This window comes from Bidens hawaiensis, unplaced genomic scaffold, assembly GCF_021521415.1.
Source record: "Bidens hawaiensis isolate Kalapana, Puna unplaced genomic scaffold, B.hawaiensis_p1.1 tig00014897_1, whole genome shotgun sequence".
Taxonomy (NCBI): Eukaryota; Viridiplantae; Streptophyta; class Magnoliopsida; order Asterales; family Asteraceae; genus Bidens; species Bidens hawaiensis.
In genome coordinates, this window is record NW_027492317.1 from 425001 (window position 1) to 441312 (window position 16312).

Here is a 16312-nt window from a genome sequence, read left to right on the forward strand (position 1 = left end):
CTTATACGACTAGTATCAGTGACAACTACCTGGTGTCTAGCTTTGGAGGCGGTGTCCAAATAACAAACTCCTTGTTTTAATCGTGTTAAACATGTCCTGTTGTATTATTCGTGTTATTGAATTGGAAATTTCCGTGTGTGTTAAAGATGTCATGTAACCCGATTATTAAACATGTTTGTCTTAATGTTTAAGAAATGACACATTTAGTTAACTTCTTATAAATCTTGAATTTAACCATACATAAAGACAAAGACATTACATTAATTTTTATATATTAGAGACTTAAAAAAATCTACACATACGTTAATGCTTACATCTTGATGGGAAAGGAACTACGTACGTATAATTTATTTAGTATATAAATGCTCGAATCCCTTAATTTCTTTTGTGATTGATTGAGCATCTAAAGTTTATTGTCATTAAGAAATTATTAGATAAAGGATAAGACGAAAAGATTCGTATTATTGACTTAGTATATTCTGAAAATAATAAAATATATTATTTAATATTGTTTCTACTATAACTATATATTAATATCATATCGTATAAATTGTCATAATCTAATACTAAAATACATATTGGGTTTATTAACGCGTTTACTTGTAAGATATAACAAAGTAACAAACTCATTTACTAGTAATAATTATTTTATGCTAATAACAGTACATGTAAATGTTTTTAATTTTTAAGGTGGGTAACGAGCTCGGAGCAAAGAGACCAGACAAGGCGAAACTCGCAGCTCTCGTGGCTTTGGGGTGTGCTTTCGTAGTCGGTTTCATTAATGTGATTTGGACCATCGTCTTTAGGGACAAATGGAGTGCCCTATTCACCCATGACCACATGCTCCAGTCGCTTGTTCCATCCGTCATGCCCATCATGGGTCTATGTGAGCTTGGCAACTGCCCACAAACCACCGGTTGTGGGATCCTTCGTGGGACCGCTAGACCTGCAGTTGGTGCACGTATCAACCTCGGGTCCTTTTACTTTGTGGGCACTCCAGTGGCTGTGGGCTTAGCCTTTTATTACAAAGTTGGGTTCAGTGGTTTGTGGTTTGGTCTTTTGTCGGCTCAGTTTGCGTGCGTGGTTTCAGTCTTGTATTCAGTACTAGTTCAAACAGATTGGGAAGGCGAGGCTTTGAATGCGGAGAAGCTAACGAATTCGACTAGCGCGTTGGAGATGGTCAAGGAATGTAATGATGCGGATAGTGACGATGAAAACGCGTTTTTGATATAAATTCATGATGTACAAGTTATTGACAACATGAAATTGATCATCTGATTTGACTTTGATTTTATTTGTTTAGTAGAATGGGTTTATTAGACTAATTTTGATTATTTCTTAATGAAAAGTTTGGTAAAGGAATATTGTTTAATGCTTTGAACCTAATAACTTCGAACCACTAGACAATATTTTGGACCTTTAGTAGATCCCGACAAGACAATTTGTACTACTACGACTACATAGTGGATTAGAGAATCATACGCATGTAATATGTTCCAATATATTCTCTAGTATAACGAGATAAGGGCAATAGTGCCTTCACAATCACTCCACATTTTTATATTATAATAATTATTCGTTTAAATCCGATTATAAGAATATTTCTTCTTATTGTGACAAGAATGAGTCATGTAATCTAAGCAACATGTAAAATTTGTTAAACAAACTTTTTTCATACTTTATATATTTAACTTAAAAAAAGGCTAGATACGTCAACAAAAAGGTATTGAAAAGGTTGTTCAATAAATTTGTATAGAGTTGAGGGACAACGTAGGTTTATTACGTGAAAAGGGTTAATGGGTCTAATAAATATCATGCAGCATTAAGATATGGGCCAAAGATTTTCCTTTTTGGTAATGTCTAGATTTGTTAGTTGTAGATATTGTCCAAATGCTAATACTTTATTTTCTTTTGTTTTTACTTGTAGTATCACTTCCACATTACAATGTTGAAACAAATATATATTAATAAACATAAAGTATATTGAATAAAAACACCACTACAAAGATATATTCAAATAAACAAACATGATATTAAATAAACGAACATAAACAAAGAGTAAAACATGACTAGTAAAACAATTTTTAGCTAGGCAAAGATTACCAAATCGACGTTTCATTAATTAAAAGAAAATCTCAAATGGTCGCAATTTCCGACTTGTATAAAATATAATGAGTGAAGAATCTAGCTTTCAAGAAAAAAAAACTATAGGAAGAGAAAAAAAATACAAGGCAGGGGAATGGGGAGCATAGAAGATAAAACACAAACAGAACCGAAAACAGCCTTCTTTCTATGAACATCTTCATGGATCTTGAAATCATCAACCTCATTATTCTAATGTCTGGTCCGTAGAAAACTGCCCGAAAATATCGGGACATGAATCCCACTTAGCGTGTTCTCTAGCCTCCCAATATCCCCCGGTATAAACAAACGTATCACTTGCTTTATCCTTTGCAAACCATTGCGGCTTCCACCCTCTCTCTTGCATTTTCCTTGCCTGAATTATATCGCGCTCGGTTAAGATACAATATTAAAGGTTTTTAAGTTTTAACAATTATTGAACTATGTATAAACAAACGTGTACCTGCCGTTGGCGTTGCTCTAATCTTAGTTTCTCTGCATTTGCCCTTTCATACTCGCCGTTTTCTAAACATCTTTGATCCGGTCTTAGCCTTGAATCCGTCGGTGGAAGCTTCTCCTGAAAAAGATATAAACCAACAAAATATTAAATTTAAATTTAGAAGGAAAAAAAACATTGATTTTAGGTATAGAAAATTAGAAGCACCTTTAGTCCGGGGGTGAGCTCGTTTAAAGTAATAGCAAAGCGAGTTAGGTTATATCTCGTGGGAAATTTTGGCGGTTTGCTTCTTCTCCAGAGCAAATGGGCATCTGAAAAGGGATCACCTTTTCCTTTCCCAGCACAGTCTCCGTTAACAAAATGCATACTTTCGTCCCATTTGCCGATTAAAGTTGCTGCGGCTTTTCCACTCCTATCTTGAACAACGCCTTGTACCTGCATCAAGATTAGGTTTTGAGTCAAAGTTGGTGATGAGACAGCATGATGTGAATCACGTTTCTACGCGTGGATTTTCAATTATAGAATAACATGAACATTTTAAATAAACAAGCAATCATTTTTAACTGACAATGATAGAGCATGAAGAGGCTACACCCTGAATCAACTAAGGGACAAAGTATTTTCTTAACATGTCATTTTGAGATTAAATAAAAAGGCTCATCAAGCACTGGGTAGAACCTGAGGCACCGCATAGAACAACACCACGCATATAGACATCATGGTAGGATAATCTTAAACTACAAAACACAGATAACAAACTCATCCAATCAACCCCCACACATCTCTATTCCATCAAATAGGTGTGGTCTTTTAGAACAGTAAATACCAGATCATTAAAGAAAAGTTTTGAAGATTGGGTACTAAGCTATGGGTCGATATGAACTTTTAATTTAAGATCATTGGTTATTTTGGGTTATAAGTAAAGTTACAGAACGGGTCACACTAAGCCAAGGAAAAAGAGAGAATGGGTCAGGTAGCAGACAGTTCAGGTTTAGGTAACCCCTAATGCTAACCACCAAACCAATGTATTGACTGTTTTATCTGATGTTAAAAGTATTGACTGTTGTGTGTTGTCACATTAAGCAACCCCTAATGCTAACAACCAAACCAATGTATCCTATTTCTGTAATTATTGAAACAGAATCTAACAAGAGACAACACACAACAGTCAATACCAAATAGCAGAGTGAGGGCAGATAATACCTGCATCATAACTGATACAGGTGAACTCTGAATACAAGTATGACCTTATAAAATCTATCTGCTATTACCTATTGCAATTTTAGATAAGGTTAAAAACTGATCATTGTCTTTCGAGTTGACTGCATAAAAAAGAAACAGAAACACACCATTATGATCGTGTTATTAACTGGTTGTGGCACTTCATGTGTGTAACTAACAAATCTATCAGAATTAAAACTTCAGAGAAAGCAGAAAAAGGAAAAACCTGATGTGGGTTCCGCTCTATGATAGACTGCTCCTTGAACTTCAGCTTGCATGAATAATTTTGGTTCCCTTGAATACGCATCGTGCCATAGTGGTCACAATAAAGTTTCCCCAATATAAGATTGTATATGGATGTCGTAACCTGAAACAAGATCCAAGTATCCAAGATTAGATCAACCTTACAAAGTAGGGGTGTGCAAGAAACCGAAAAAACCGATCCTAAACTGAAAAAACCGAAAAATCCAAACCAAAAAAACCGAACCGAAATAAAACTGACGGTTTGGTTTATTTTTTTGTAAAAACCGCACTAACGGTTTGGTTTTGGTTTTGCATGTAAAAAAAAACGAACCGAATTCCTAAATTTTTTTATATTTTATATTAAGTAATTTATAAGAATTTAATAAATATGTAACTCCAATATTTTAATCAAATGTACAATAGTCTATTATTTTACAATTAACAAAATTATTTATACCTAAATTCATTGTTTTTTGCCAACTTTTTTATTGGCATAAAATTTTCAAGCTCAAATGGCAAAAACCGAAACCGATCCGAAACCAAAACGAAACCGAAGGGTTTTAAAATCTCCAAAAAACGAAGTTTTGGTTTTCGGTTTGGTTTTAGCCAACGCACACACCTATTATAAAGAATACAAGGCTGCCAATAAACATTTATTCAGTACCTTATTCCACTGAAAAGTTTCACCATCATCAAATTTCAAAGTCAAAACCCCAACAGGGTCAAGCTGAATTGATCGACCCCAAAATTTGCTTTTCAAGTTGCTATCTCCCCAAAATTTCCATCCTTTACCTTCACAGTGACATGCTACAATCATTGGGTGATGACTCACCTGTTGCAAAATTAAAACAAGAATTTAACAGAGCATTTTACTTTAAAAAGATAACGATAAGTCGATAACTGTTCACAGTCTGAGTAAAGAATAAACCTTTTCAGAAAAGAAACGAAGGCCTTTATCTGGATAATCTGCCTCATAAGTCTCCCCAAGCAAAGGATTAAAAGGTTTGCAGCTTCTTTCTTCGGTAGATGTGTATCCAGATACTGCAAATGCAGCCACATTCAAAATCCGCATAAGGCTGTTACCCTAAAACACATTTCATAACAAATTGATGAGACTCAAGTGTTACAAGATAACGTAACTTCATAACAATCAAACAAACTCACCCTTTTGCCCCATTCATATGCACGGTCAAGAAGATAAGAGTACTCCAAATCTTCAAAACACTTTTGCAAAGAGGAAATAGGTTCGTTGAAGTACACAGGAAGACACACTTTTGTAAGATCTTTCCCAATATTATCTTTGATCATTGACCAAAGACTTACGCCCTTTTCTTTCTCAACAGGATCTGGCAACTTCTTCCGTCTCTTAACACAAGGGAAACTAGTTCCAACTGATCTAATCGAAGCATCGATTTCTGGTTCATTGATTAGAGAATCTTCATCATCAGACGTGAAAGAAGATGACCTCATGTCGGTCCCGCTACTTCTAAAAGAGCCTGATGATAAAAAGTCCCGTGTGTCAAAGAATGCATTATCTTCATCATCCGACTCTTCTTCTGCAGCATCTCCCCTATCATTATCGTCCTCCGATTCACTCGGACTAGCATCTAACAAATAACAAAATATATAAAATTACAAAAAAATGAAGAAAAAATTAGACTCTCGTATTACAATTTCACAAGCATACCACTGTATTTCTCTTGCCTTAATCTTGAAGTCGCCCCGACCTCCTTTGACAACCTTTGACTCTCGTCTACTACTGTGTTCTCAAGGTCAACCTTTTCTGTCTACAAGACACAAAACATATTAGAAGTGATATATAAGTTGTAAACGAACTCAACCAAACAAGGCCTTTTTATGTTCATCCGTTAAGCTTTTATTAAACAAAAGTTCACGAACATTGCCGTATTTGATTTGTCTAACCGAGAATGGTCAGTGTCAACGGTTCAGTCTGGCAACCAAATTTGTGTTGGTGTTTCCTTAAACATTCATATTCATATGTCAATTTACATATAAACTATCACGTAATACATGCATACATTTACTAGTTGGTTTTGTAGTTAATAATTTTGCGTTAATCAAACGAGCCTCTGTTCAAACATTATCAAACGAGCCTCCGTTCATGTTCTCCTCACAGTCGTTCATTTACTAAACGTTCGATTTGTTTACAGCTCTAGACTACAGATAGATGACTATAACATGAAACATTGCATGTACCTCTAACATCCGCAGCGTATCCATGAGAAGCAAATGCTTCTGTTTAAGAAGCACCAACTGATCCTGCATTGCCGCAAACTCAGTAGTCATAATCGTCTCACTATCCTGAATCGCCGATTCACTCACACCTTCTTCCACCAACCGTTTCCTCAACTTCTCCGTCGAAAGCGTAACGCCGCCAATCGGCGCCATCAACTCACTATTCGACATTCTCGGAAACATCCCCTTCACCGCCTGCAAAGCCTCCATCCACGCAATCCGATCGTCCCTCGTCTCCGCCCGCAAATGCAACCGCTTCGTCCCCGTAAATATCGAAAACCTCCTGTCATCCGACCTGCTCTCCCGAACCGACGATACCTAACGTTGACCAAAAAAGTCAATATTCAAAAAAATTCAATTTTTTTCAAAATTAAACAAAAAGATTAACAAATTGTTAATGGGTTACCTTCAAATGGACTTCACCGACGGGTTTCCGGTGGGAATTAATAATATTAACACCGGAATGATTCCGGTGACGAGACAACCGACGGAAAGACTCGTCACCGATAACCCTAGCGCCTTTCTCTGTGTCTTTAGTGACGATAATTTTATCAGGGCCGTGAATCTTATAATACGAAAGAACACCATCTTGTAAAACAAACCATCTGGGTCTCCAGCCTTTGCCGTAATTGACCCACTTATTCAAAATCCCAGAAATCCCGTTGCCGACGATGTCATTGATCTTGACATCGCGTTGATCTCCAGTGGTGAGCCGCATATTGTGATTGTTGTTGAGGTGATTGTGGTTGGGTTGATCGGAGGAAGGAGTGGTCGGCATGGAACTGTTGCTTTGATCGGCGGGAACGCAGCAGAAGGGATGCATATGATGATGTGGCGGTGGTGGTGGATTGGGTTAAAGGCTGGTGGTTAATAATAATAATAATAATAATAATAATAATAATAATAATAATAATAAAGGAGGCGTGAATTACGGGGGTCACCGGAAGGAATATACGATTAGTAATGGTACCGGCCGGTGGTGGCGACCAACCATTAGAGAGATTGAGATTAAAAAAGAAAGACGGAAGCAAACGCCTTTTTGGACCGACTCACATGCTTTTATTCGATTCTTAATTTCTAGTCTATTTACTCCTTAATATTACCCTTCCTTCAACAACTTTACAACTTTCTTTCGGCTCTTTGATTTTTCATTTTTGTATTATCTTGCATTGGATTACACGTGCAAACGAGCTGAGCTCAGTTAGTGGCGAAGAATCCAACTCAAATTTTGAGAAAATGCTAGGGGGTGGACTCAAATTGTATGAAAATTTTCATAAACCATGGGACGGGTTAAAATTTTTGGCCAAAAACAAGTAATTTATGTCACGTATACAAATTTTCGGGCGAAAAAACGATTTAATTTGCACTATTGTGCAAAAAAACAAGGGGGCATACTAAAATTTTCGGCCGAAAACAAGTAATTTACACTACGTATACAAATTCGAACGAAAACCGGGTTAATTTACACTATTGCGTATAAAAACAAGGGGGTCGGGGCCACCCATGGCCCTCGCTATGCATCGTCCCTAAGCTCAGTTGTGTAGTGTGAAATTAAAATATAGAAATCTAAATGAGGTAAACAATCATATGCTTGAGTTTGGCCTAAATAACTAAACAAGTTGTGTTTGTGGCTTGAGCTCGGGATCGAAAAAATACGACTCGTTTCAAGTCTTTTTATTGATTCGATTTCGAGTGAGTGAACGGCTCAACTCGTTTATACCCATAAAGGCCAGGGCGTTTGGGATTGGGATGTTAAAACAATTAAATGATTAGTGACAAGATAATTACTTATTTTTTTAATAATACATAGGTGATTATTTAACTCTTTTAGCATGTGGTTTCACAATCTAGTCAAAGCACTGAAAGGATGTTTAAGATCGTGTGTCCAGGGAGATGTTTTTGCAACATTAGTAGTTTTAGGAAGTGGTGGTTGGAAAATCATTTCAGGAAAATATATTTTTTTTCTTTTTCTTTTTTGTGTTTTGAAGTCACATTCAATAAAGTTGAGGTGTCACATGGAAATTAAATACAGACATACATACCACATAAGAGGATAACTATCAACTCACTTGTCATAGTTAAATAAAAATCTAAAGTGTTATATACAGTCATTAAAGCAAATAATACAATTATGCAAACTATTTTCTTCCGTCCGTCCGGACTAGTGGCCGGCTCAGGCTACCTTTAACCATTGGAGGCCGCATACGGGGTACCCGGCATTACTTAGTTGGCCGTTCAAAAAAAAAATTCTTGTTTCATAGATGTTAAGAATCGTCTACTAAATACCAAAATAACAAGAATAAGAATGGATGTTTACCATGTCAAAATCCTAAATCCATATGGTTCTTTATATACAATTCAATATAATGGTTGCCTTGTTGGAGACGTTATGCTAATTACGTATTTCTTGTGGATACAAAGCCGAATTCACAGCTCATTCCCTACCATAATCCATATATATCATAAAATTACACTAAAAATCACTGATTTTCTCTCTCATGTTTAATTAAATAATATTTTTTATACATTTATCATTATATTTTTTCTCTCTTTCACTCACAACCACTTTTAGAAAATATTAAAATATTATACGGTATGAACAGTGAAACCTCAAATTTAACTTTCTCGTATAACATTTTCTTTTTCCTCTACTCACAACTACTCATAACCATACTGTATAATTTACAAAACTCCCTTACATAAATATAGTGGGCAGAGAATGCTCTAAAGTCCTAATAAGATTTTTGTATGAGTTGAAACGATCTTCATTTTTGCAAAAATGTTTATGCTTATCTCATTTGTTTTTCAAAATGTTTATGGTTACCACTTGTATTTATTTTTAAATTTGTTGTATTTTGTAGAAAACAAAATAGTTGTGAAGTATTGTAAAGGTAGACCATTCTTTAATCTTTATATGTTACTAGTTTTTATCCCTCGAATCACAGGGGCTGTTTTACATTACTCGTTTTTAATATTTATACACTTTTTTGGGTTTCATTTTATTTATAATAATGAAATTTATAATATACTTAGAGTTTGATGATAAAAAGGTTTCAAAAATAACTAAGATGTTATAACCCGGTATAAAAGTTAAAAAACCTTTAAAAAAAATATTTAAAAAAAATCATAAAACGAAAATAAACAAAAATTTTTAAAAAAGTAAAAAACCAAAATTCTTATATATTATTCTGATTTCATAAAAAAAAGAAAGAAAAACTTCGTATTATACACATGTGTATAATTTCATTTAATCTCAAGTTGCGTAATGTACGCATATGTACATTATCATTTACCTTGAATTATACATATGTGTATAAAAAACGTGTATAAAATTTAAAAAATAAGTATTATATATATGTGTATAATTTTGTTAAACCGATATTTTTTTTCCATTTTTTTTCTTTTTTTATAAAACCGGGATGAAAAATAAATATTTTTGGTTTTTTTACTTTTTTTATTTTTGAGTTTTTTTTGTTTTATAAATTATTTTATTTTTTTTAAATAGTGTTTTTTATGGTCTAAAATGTTTCTCAAAGTTCTCAATTTCAAAATAGTTCTCACATTATCCTAATCATACACACACACACACACACACACATTAAGGTTGTGTGTTGTGGAGACGTTATCCATACCATGTGAGAACGGTTGTGACATTAGACATCCCCCGTATTACGGGGGTTCTTTTATATTGTTTGTTCTAATATTTATTTATTTTTTGAATTTATATTTTTTTATTGTATGAAAATTAATAATATACTCATGATTTGATGATAAATTGTTTCACAAATAAATGAAATGTTATAACCCGGTTTAAAAGTTATATGGTTTGGATGAGACCCAAGACCCGTTTATTTTTTTTACTATAAAATTGGTTTTTTAATTATGAATAATATTTATGAAAGTTAATAATATACTTATGGTTTGATGAGACCCAAGACCCGTTTATTTTTTTACTATAAAATTATTTAAATTATAAATAATATTTTTGAAAGTTAATAATATATTTATGGTTTGATGAGACCCAAGACCCGCTTATTTTTTTTACTATAAAATTGGTTTTTTAATTTAAATAATATATATATTTTTTTTAAAATAAATAAGATATTAATTTTTAGTATATCATATTTTATAGGATTTTCACATCAATAATTTGGTGAGAATAATCTTTAACTTAATGAGATGTTATAACCCGTTTAAGAAATATCTGGGTTTGGTAAGACCCATACCCGTGAATTCGGCTCAAATGCATCCATTTAAAAATCAAGCAAATCTGGTGACTCCAAAAAAAGGGGGAGCGACCACATCGCGACACTTAGAATTTTTGGGTTTTCGTTTATATACATTACTAGTTTTTATCCCCCGTATTCCGGGGGTTGTTGTATATTGTTTGTTCTATTTATTTATTTTTTGAATTTATATATTTTTATTGTATGAAAGTAATAATATACTTATGGTTTGATGATAAATTGTTTCACAAATAAATGAGATGTTATAAACCGGTTTAAAAGCTATATGGTTTTGATGAGACCCAAGACCCGTTTATTTTTTTTACTATAAAATTGGTTTTTTAATTATAAATAATATTTATGAAAGTTAATAATATACTTATGGTTTGATAAGCTCCAAGACCCGTTTATTTTTTTTACTATCTAATGGGTTTTTTTAATTTAATTAATATATATATCTTTTTTTTAAAATAAATAAGATATTAATTTTTATCATATCCTATTTTATAGGATTTTTACATCAATAATTTTGTGAAAATAATTTTTTATTAAATGAGATGTTATAACCCGTTTAAGGTATATCTGGGTTTGATAAGACTCATACCCTTAAATTCAGGTCAAATGCATGGGAAACCTCCATTTAAAAATCAAGCAAATCTGATGACTCCAAAAAAAGGGAAGCGATCACATCACAATACGTAAGATTTTTATGTCTTCGTTTATATATATAAAAAGGTTTACAAATATTAATGTTGCAAATCCTTTAATATAAAAGTTTTTTAGTTGCCAACAACCACAATGTGTGTACAATGACATTGCAATATCAAATCTGTTTAGGAAACTAAAATTCTACTGTATTTAAATCATTAAATCTAAACCTGTTTATCATTTTATTAAAAAAAATATCGTAGTTATAGTTAATTCAATTAGGACATAAATATAATCGGTTGAAAGAATCAAATGAAGTGAGTATGGAACTTTCAAATCTGGTTGCTTCAACAAATAATAAATAAGTAATTTATGATGATATTTTATTTTCACACGTCAATATATATATGGTAGCAGTTTTGTTATTCTTTCTTTCTTTTTTGTTTTCTATGGACTTTTGTTGACTTGTTAGGTCGAAATGTGCTATATTTTCTAGTTTATAAGAATATAACTAGAATAGGTGAGAAGAATATCCGGTTCAACGAATTCTAAATGTTCTTGTTTTAATCAGATTTGGTTCATATATTTTGGAAAGTAAAGACATATTGTGGAACAAACATGCTTCGACACAAATGATCGTGTATTTCTCTAGTTTAATCATACCATTACGGGTTTATTTTATCATTTATTTTTCGTCATTGTAAACTCTTAGAGCAATTTGCGATAGGGTTCATTGATTCACAGAGCCGATGTGGAGAACAGAAGACTCAAGGTGAAAGAGATGTTAATAAACGTTGTTGGTTCCTTATGCAAAAGTTCATATGCAAGTACGTCCGTGTATAACAACTGTGAGATGGAAACGAGAGAGAAGGGGGAAGGTCTTTAGACCAATGAGGTTTTTGCCAGTAAAAGTTGACATAAAAGTATTTAATTCTCAAAGGCTTTGTAAAAGCACTTACAGTTGGAGAGCGGAGAGGTTTTTGAATTAACTTGTATCGTTTTAAACTCAGTTTTTTTATTAAATATATAAAAAAAGCCTCCACCATTTGAATTAACGTTTTTGCCAGTAAAAGTTGACATAAAAGTATGTAATTCTCAAACGCTTTGCAAAAGCACTTACAGTTGGAGAGTGGAGAGGTTTTTGAATTAACTTGTATCGTTTTAAACTCAGTTTTTTATTAAATATATAACAAAAGCCTCCACCATTTGAATTAACTTGTATCATTTTAAACTCAGTTATTTATTAAATATATAACAAAAGCCTCCACCATTTCTCGCTGCCACAAGGAGTCGAGCCCATGTTGAAACTATGGAAGACATACAAATAAACATACAACCACCACCCTGCCAGAAGATAACTTTTGTTTGAGTTGGAAAACTATCTATTATATACTAATAATAAAACTTTATCAATTTCAAGTTTGTGACACCAACTTTCTACTTTACTCTATATAGATAATTAATACAGAGAAATATGATATAAATAGATAGCTTCGAATTCCATCAACTTGAAAAGGCAAAGATGAATTTTATTTAAATTCATTAATAGTTTGGTATTCAGCCATACTCACTGTAGTATGTGGTAAAGCAGTTATGGTAAAAAGAAATAGTTATTCAACTATATCAACTATAATGTAATAAATATGTACAATTACTTAAAATCAAAATCTTGATTTCTTCTTAAATGATGGTTATGATACCCCAAAACTTAGGATGGAAAGTGTAAGTTTAACTATGTGAAGTGTAATCTAAACCAGTTCAAGCTCATTTCATTTAATTTAAAATGCATTGGGCTTGGCAATGACTCGGCTCGCTTTTTATTTATCAGATATTAAGTTAAGTTATTTTTATATACACTAGAGGCGATTGGATATTTATGAAGAATGATCAACCACATTAGAAAGTGTCATGCAAAAGGTATGAAGTTATTAGAGATTTATAAGATTTATTAGGGGTGTATGGAGATTCAATAAAGGAAAATAAATAAAAGCAATAGCTTTAGTCAGCTCATCGATTCACCTTATGGTCACCTTGCTTGAACCGAAAAAGAAGGGCCCACTTTCATATTGAATTCAGGTTTTCATTAGTTCCTTTAGGATGGATTGACTCTTTTAGTTCGGATGTGTCATATTCTATTAACTCTCTTTCTCAAGCATGCCCCTTGCTATAGCCTATAGATAGTTTTTTAACCGGCTTAGACTATTCCTTGAGAAAGTGATTGATGTATACCGGCCGGCATGCACAACTCCAATTTAAGCCTTTATGAAAGCGAGCTACCTTATTTATTGAAGCCTAAACTAGGAATGGGCTAATAGCAATAGCAAAATAAAGTTTTACGGTAAAGTATACTAGTATAGTAACAATAGGCCTTATCTATTAAAGACAGAAGGGGTCTAATCTGAAACTAGTCTTGTGCTAGATTTAACGTAATGGGCGAGAAGGTTGACAGGTGGGAATTCTCTTTCAAGGCGGGCCATACGACTCATCCTATAAGTGAGGGCTTAGCCAATGACACGTGCCATTGTGAGCTTGCTTGGCTAGAAAGAAAATGTCTTTAGCCTAGCTCGACTAGAAGGAGAGGATGCGCCAAAAAGAAAGCCTTTTTCGATTTTGATTGTAGGTCGTAGTACCTACCTGCTTTCACATGCTTTTGCTAAATTTTATTAATAAAATAAATAAATAATTAAGTTATACTTATTCATTAAAAAAAGATGAAAATAGTAAAACGGGTTTCGGCACAAGACGGATTTAGTTCGGATCGGGTATAAGTACGACACGCGTTTCCGCGCGGGGCTGGTTTTGGCACGAAATGGGTTTCGGATCAAAACATGTTTGGTTCGGACCGGTTTCCTGATGGTCGGGTATAAATCATGTATATTATTTATTATTTGTATAATTTTAGTTAGTTTTTATTATGAACAATAGTACTTCAATACATTTTAATATGTGCGACTCAATGATCGTTAAAGATGTGTATTTTGGACTTGTACGAATACGGGATGAAAGCCCCAGACCCGTTTTTGATCTTAACATATTCCGATCCAGTCCAATTGCGATCCAAAACTTGTCCAGACCCGAAAAACGTTCTGTCCCAAACCCTTCCAAACCGAAACCAAATCTGAACCAACCCCATTCTGATCAGAAATTCGTCCTATGCTGAACCTGTCCTAATTTTAAACCCCTGTAGGCCCAAAACCCGTCCCAACCCGAAGGAACCCCCATTCCGACCCGAAAGGAATCTTGTTGTGATCCGAAACCTATTCCGACTTGAAACCCGTCCCGACCCGTGTATGTCCCGACTCGAACCAAAGGTATAATGATGAAATCATGAGTAAAGAATGACAAAGAAAACCGCCAACCCATTTCTATCCCGAAACCCGACTCAGGCCCGTTCAGACCTGGACCCGGACCTGTTCCGACCCGACCTGAAATAACCGTTTTTTAATTTGATCTGTATCGACCCTAACCTGTTATGACCCGTGACCCGTTCTGATCCAACCTACCATTTGCCGATCCTAAGTGTTATTAGTTAAGCTACTTTTGTTAGCGTTGATGTTTTACAACATATAAACACATCTTTTACTGTGCACTTGGTGTTTGTAACATTTACTTTGATTTTTCTATTCTAAAAAAATGTAGTAGTTGTTAAAGAATACATTTTGTTAATATTTTTGACTTGCTATTTTTATTTCTGTTATCATGAAAACAATTGTAAAAATTGTTTGTTAGTGTTTTTGACTTTTTGTCATCAATGCTTGCTAGTTGCTGCTCATAGTTGACCACCTAACCTAACCTAACCTAACCTAAGAACCGTGTTTGATCTCTTGATCCACTAATTGGTTGTGTTGTGTTATCATCTTAGCACCTTCGTTCTATGAATGACATTTGACTATTTGACCAGTTATATTTTATTATGAAACTTTTGGGCTTTCAGTCGTAGCCTTTGGGCTGGGAAAATAAAACCATGAGACCCTTGTGATGAGTATTCAGGTATGCGAGCGAGTATTAATAAACAAAAGTTTTCAGGTTCAAGGGATTGTGCGATACCAAGTGATTACCTGAAACCTTATGCCTGTTTGCACGAACCATTCAAGTTCAAGTTTGTATAAAATGAAAAAAAATGATATTTTGTTATGTACTTTGTTAGCACCTCCAAAGATGTAATGCACGCACCTAGTTGTATGAAGTGGATTTCATCTATTTAGAGGCATTTTGCATAATTTTATATCAATTTTGTCTATATGTACTAGTTTTAACATTTATGGGGTGTTTGGGATTCCTTATTTTAGTTTCTTATAACTTTGTATCTTATAACTTAGTCACATGATCTAAGATCCATGGTCTGTCAAATGACAAAACTGCCCTTGAGAGTTCACATTTATTCGCATGGGAAGAAGTAACATCACGTGTTGCAACAATTTGGTTTCCATCACGTGAGAAGATTCACATGCCCGTTACAGGAATTTGGCTCCCATCATTTGCGCAGTTTGGACATGTGTGGTGACTAGTGACCCTTTTTCGTTTATGTTGCTATATTTGACCGGTTTCACTTTATATTGCTATATTTTGGCCCGTTTCATTTTATATTGTTATGTTTTGACCTGTTTCAAATTATATTACGATGTTTTGACCCGTTTAATTTTACATTGCCATTAAAATATCAAGACTACTGTACGAAACGACCTAAAAACTACAAAAACAAGTTTAATTGTATATTTAATATGACCACATATGATTTTAATAATTCAAACTATGACACATTTATCTATAAATAAATCATATTTTTATTTAAATAGTGACTATCACAATTTTCACTTTCGTTATCGTGAGGAATCCCAGTCACATAATCATATTCACTTTCGTTACTATACCAATATTAAACAAGAAATGTACAAAATAAGATTTATATTTGTATGGTTAATGTCGACAACTTATGTAAACCATATTTAAGCAAGTGAATCAAGAATACAAACTTTTATTAAGAAAACGGCTAACGAGAAAAACTTAGTAATATAATACATTGAACCTAGGGTATTTATAAACCCATGGTTCCAATCCTATACTAACTCAAATATACAATTTGAATCCAACATAAATATGATTAAATGAAATAAGACTAACTTATCTAATAATAATAAAC

At 33.5% G+C, this 16312-nt stretch overlaps 1 protein-coding gene and 1 pseudogene across 2 annotated transcripts in view; one reads left to right on the forward strand and one right to left on the reverse strand.

The window, feature by feature from the left end:
* Positions 1 to 1247, forward strand: part of LOC143547961 (protein DETOXIFICATION 54-like) — a 24643-nt pseudogene extending 23396 nt beyond the window's left edge. The window contains exon 5 of the transcript XR_013137869.1: positions 691 to 1247. The product of XR_013137869.1 is annotated as a protein DETOXIFICATION 54-like (transcript). The remainder of the gene's footprint in view (positions 1 to 690) is intronic.
* An 805-nt stretch (positions 1248 to 2052) lies between these two features.
* Positions 2053 to 7144, reverse strand: LOC143547962 (oxysterol-binding protein-related protein 1C-like). The gene is made up of 10 exons (XM_077039247.1): positions 6705 to 7144; positions 6260 to 6616; positions 5730 to 5829; positions 5207 to 5649; positions 4971 to 5126; positions 4707 to 4874; positions 4026 to 4166; positions 2786 to 3013; positions 2585 to 2698; positions 2053 to 2497 (listed from the first exon to the last, which is right to left on the reverse strand). Exons 1-10 carry the CDS (start codon positions 7119 to 7121, stop codon positions 2330 to 2332), a joined length of 2292 nt encoding a protein of 763 aa, XP_076895362.1. The 5' UTR covers positions 7122 to 7144; the 3' UTR covers positions 2053 to 2329.
* Positions 7145 to 16312: the final 9168 nt, after the last annotated feature.

Coding starts and splice junctions, on each gene's coding strand:
- LOC143547962 (XM_077039247.1), bottom strand. CDS start 7,121: ATGCATCCCTTCTGCTGCGTTCCCGCCGATCAAAGCAACAGTTCCATG. Junction 5,650..5,729: donor AAGGCAAGAGAAATACAGTG/GTATGCTTGTGA, acceptor GTTATTTGTTAG/ATGCTAGTCCGAGTGAATCG. Junction 4,875..4,970: donor TTCGTTTCTTTTCTGAAAAG/GTTTATTCTTTA, acceptor ATTTTGCAACAG/GTGAGTCATCACCCAATGAT.